General features: G+C 29.3%; 1 protein-coding gene across 1 annotated transcript in view; it reads right to left on the bottom strand.

Moving 5' to 3' along the window:
* LOC105620458 (afadin) overlaps nt 1-4,844 on the bottom strand; it is a 97,932-nt gene that overhangs the window by 59,024 nt on the left and 34,064 nt on the right. Inside the window, exons 4-5 of the mRNA XM_012201948.1 lie at nt 2,009-2,292; nt 1,107-1,206 (exon numbers count right to left, since the gene is read on the bottom strand). Of these exons, the coding sequence (XP_012057338.1) occupies nt 1,107-1,206; nt 2,009-2,292 (384 nt within the window). The remainder of the gene's footprint in view (nt 1-1,106; nt 1,207-2,008; nt 2,293-4,844) is intronic.

The following is a 4,844-nucleotide window of genomic DNA, read 5'->3' as shown; positions in this document are numbered from 1 at the left end:
TTCTCTCTCTCTCTCTCTCTCTCTCTCTCTCTCTTTCTCTCTCTCTCTCTCTCTTCTGTCGCTCCTCTCGTTGAACTTTCGCCTTTATCAGCTGATATTAAAAGCTTTTTATTTTTTTTACATAATTATAAATTTAATTTTACTTTTTTTTTAATTTAACTTCATTCCTTCTAGCTTTCTTTCTCATTAAATTTTTGTTCTTATCTCGTAAATGATGTTAATCTTTTTTCATTAGATTAATCCTCCTATTTTATCCTATCATCTCCATTTCAAGAATTTTTTCCTCCTCCGTGCCCGTCAATTTTTACCTTTTTTTACCATTTTTTTCCATCATAGACATTTTAAGTTAATAAATATAATTTAAATAATTCACAAAAAACTCTGTGTTCAGTTTATTATTCTCATGTTATACATACGTAGCAAAATTTTTACTTGCCTACAAACAATTTATTCGTTATCTAACCAAATGTCAATTCATTTTTAATATATTCTTTTATTAAAATTTAAAAATTGAAATATTGTATCCAAAGTTTATGCAAATTAACTTAAAAATGAAGCATGCAAAAATTATTTCTCTCGCTAAAGAATTAAAATTATATCATTTTTATTATTATTTCAAAAGATTTAAATTTAAAAATAAGAACAGCTTGTTGAATTGAACTGATATATTTTACAATTGTAATGTTAGAATTTGATATTTTAATGCCCATATGCATAAGGCCTTATATTTAAGGCTTCCTTAAATTTATCTTCAAATATTCTTCGAATTATTTATTGGCTATTGAGCATTTAAAGATAAATTTAAGGAAGTCTTAAATACAAGGTCTGACTATGAATACGGTCATAAATCTCTTTAATAAAAGATATATTGAAAGATGAAAAACTCAGTATATTTTCAAATGTACAAAGATTAATTGCAAGTATAATATCCTGGGAGATAAATAAAAAATATTTGCGTTATATTAAACACTTTAAGTAACAAAATTGTTCGAATCATATCCACTTTCTTCTTTTTCATTTTCGTTCAATGGAATATTATGTACACGCAAAATTAGAATTATGTAGCAATTACGCAGCTAAGTATTGATATAAAAATAAATTCTTACCTCGTGTGGAAGGATGATTCATTAATATCGCCAAAGGACACTCATCGTCGTCCAATATATATTCCTGATGCACATTGCCACTCACGTTCTCACTATTAACCTACATGATAAACAAGATTTAATTTACAATATGCGCTTTTAACAAAAAATATTTGATGTTTGTGTATTTATATATAATTTCCAGAAATAAAGAAGCTAATTAAATGCTATAAAAACATATCATATTGTATAAAACATACTATTAATTTAAGATATTCGTCTGCTATATATTTAGTATTCATACAGCTAACATAACTTTTTCTATATTCTTTATCTTATTCTTTCAATTTCTATGTTTCATGTTCTATGTTCGATGAGAATCGTTCTTGTTGATTATGCTTTGTTAATCTACATTAAGTAAAATATATTATTATTATTATTATTATTATTATTATTATTATTCAACCTGTTTCTATTAATTTCATAGATACATTGCAAACTATTAATATTATTATTATCTCATTATTGTGTGTAATTACTTTATTGTTAATTTCTTTTTTATCAATTTTAGTAATCTTCCTTTAATAATAATTATTGAATTAGTCTTTTTATAAATATGTTTTATATATAAATACGTAATTTTACAAATCTTTATATTTTTAAATTCATCTCCATTTTTTAAATTATACTATTTAACAAATTGAGATATCTTTTTAAAATAAAATTTTATATTTTATTTATAGTATTATTCAATATAAAATATCTAAACAATTAAGTTTCATTTATAGCATCGATTAATATATTTTGAATTGCGCCACCTTTTAGATTAAATTGAAATTAATTGAAGAAATCAATTTCTAAAATCTGCTAAATTTATCACCATATATAATAATATTTTATGCATGGATAAATTTCGTATATACCTGCACAAGGCAATATAACTGTGGGTCCACTTTTTCCAGACCATATTTAGAAAGCATTTCTCGTACAACCTGAGCGGCGGAATCTCGCACACTCAATAGCAGCGTTTTGTATGGCACGTCTTTGCACAACGCCTCACCATAAATTTTCAATGTGCCGCCTGTGTCAGGACCACCGTCCTTACTACGAAATTGTTGGAGTCTTCTTTCAAGCTTCTGTTGACGACGTCGTCTCATCACCGCTTCTGGATTCGAGATGCTCCTCGTAAAACTGGTTTCAGGCAATTCTAAAAATAATAATATCATTAATAATATAGAAAGAAAAAACATTCTTAGTTACAACAAGGAAGTATTTTTATTTTATTTTTGTCATTTTTTTATTTTCATTATAACATGATCGTAATAATCAAATTAGGATAATAAATTTATTATTCAAGACAATAATAATATATTAACTTTTAACTTTATATTTTTTTGTATTTTGAACACGCAACCATTAAATAGTTTTCTTCAAACACGATTCTTTGTACGCTTTCTATAACATTGTAAACGCATTTTTTACGAATAAATCCGCTTTGAAACAAAATTTAAATGGCTGTTCATTATTCTACTATATTATTCATTTTCAAATTAATTACCGCATGACATTTCCATTCTTTATGCGCACATCTCGCAAACTGCCAGTACGTACAGGTTTGAAACTTCGCATACGCGTTCGTAAGGCATGCTAGTATTAGTGCATAGAGTTTTGTAGAAATCGGACCACTAGTATAATTTTTGTGAATGCATTCCGGAATCCTAACTTTTGGGACAGACTGTGTATACCATATTTATTCATTTGAACTACTTGAATTAACTTTAAGTCTACAAAAATTAATTCGGCGCGCAATTAAAATGACTACAAATATGATATATATGCATGTATAGTATATACATATATAGTATATAGTACATATATAGTATATACAAATTAACATTAAATTATTTAAGCATTAAAAATCCAACTTTGACCGTTATGGGCCTTTCCTATTTCCTATTGGTTCTATTTTCATATGTACGATCCAATAAGATTCTTATTGTTCTTCATTTAATCCTTCTTAATTTTTTTCATTTCATCATTTAATTCTTAATTTAACTTCTTAATTTTTTTTAAAACCCTTTTTAATAAATATTTTTCAAAGATTATTTCATTTATTGTTATTCATATTCGTATGTTATTTAATTTTTTAGTAACTTTATATAAATAATAATTTTGGTAATACTCCAGATTAGGTGACCCTCCTCCAATAACCTTGTGTTGCCAAGGTCATGAGCCTGAATGACTTCCAACAGTTTTAGCTAATAACATCGTTCGTTATTAATTAAAAAGTTATTAATAAAAACAGGTTGAAAAATAACATTTTATTTTTGTTAATATTAAATATATATAATATTAAAAACTATTTTATATCCTTCCTTGCTTATCTAATGACTTTTCACGCAAAGTGACTTTTACTCTATCTCCTCCTCTCCCTTGCTTCAGGGGCGTACGACTTCCAAGTGAAGCGATTCTCAACTACATATGTAATACTCCTATATTGCTAATGCAGCCTCTTTTTGAAAGTGGAAGGGGGGGGGGGCTGCGAAGACAACGAGATAGAGAATATCGGATAACTTCCACAATGTATCGAATGTGCGCATGCATTGGCATAAGTAACTTATGCCCGTATTCATAGGCTGTGGTCTGATTCATGCTGACAATGCAATGAACATCATTTGTTTTCGCTTAACATTTGATAAACAACAAGGATAAAATGATTTTTAAGCGCTGTGAGCGTGAATCGAACAGCGGCCATAATCCAACCTTGTACTTAAAATTTCCTTAAATTTATCTTTAGATGCTCAGTAACTAATGAAATAATTCATAGAGTATCTGAAGATAAATTTTAGAAAATCAAGCTTTATATTTAAAATTTTTAAAATCTTAAATATAAAGCTTGACTATGATTACGAGCAAAAGTCGCATTTTTATTTATTTTTTTAAACGCTTTTATATAAACAACAATATGGACATGCATATATATAATATGTAATAAATATATGCGGACGAGAACCAGTGCAGATACGTGATAAAATTGGTTAGAATTGGTTAGAATTGGTGCGCGCATGCGTACTAAAATGGATACACTAAGTGAGAAATAGATATCGTCTGCACAGTGATGTTTTCGCCAGCTTTTAATTGACATTAGCAATATAGTATTAGGTGTACAACTTTGTTTCCGCCGAATTTTTCCAAAATTCGAGGCTTTATTGTAAAAAACTGGTTATACATTTATGATTCAAAGTATTGTCCATCGCTGGCCACTACTTTCTCTCATCTTTCGGGTAGCGTACGAATATCGCATCGAAAAAACTGGTCATCTTTTGAGGCTATCCACGAATCGATCCAATTTTTTACTTTTTCATAAGACCGGAAGTGCTGGTCAGCCAGGCCGTGTGCCATTGATCGAAACAAGTGATAGTCAGAGGGAGCAACGTTTAGAGAATACGGCGGGTAGGGTAGGACTTCCCATTTCAACGTTTCCAAGTATGTCTTGACCACTTTCGCAACATGGGGTCGAGCCTTGTCATGCTGCAAAATCATTTTATCGTGTCTCTCGTATTGCGGCCGTTTGTCTTTCAATGCTCGACTCAAACGCATCAATTGCGTTCGATACCGATCGCTTGTGATTGTTTCAGTCGGTTTTAACATAATACACTACGCCGAGCTGGCCCTACCAAATACAAAGCATGACCTTGGACGTCAAAATCACCGTTCTTGAAGCGTTGAAACCTCTCACGTTCTTTCACTAATAGCGGT

Source organism: Atta cephalotes (assembly GCF_000143395.1).
Source record: "Atta cephalotes unplaced genomic scaffold scaffold00026, whole genome shotgun sequence".
NCBI classification, from domain to species: domain Eukaryota; kingdom Metazoa; phylum Arthropoda; class Insecta; order Hymenoptera; family Formicidae; genus Atta; species Atta cephalotes.
The sequence above is the reverse complement of the archived record's forward strand: the minus strand, read 5'-3'. Positions and strand labels throughout refer to the sequence as shown.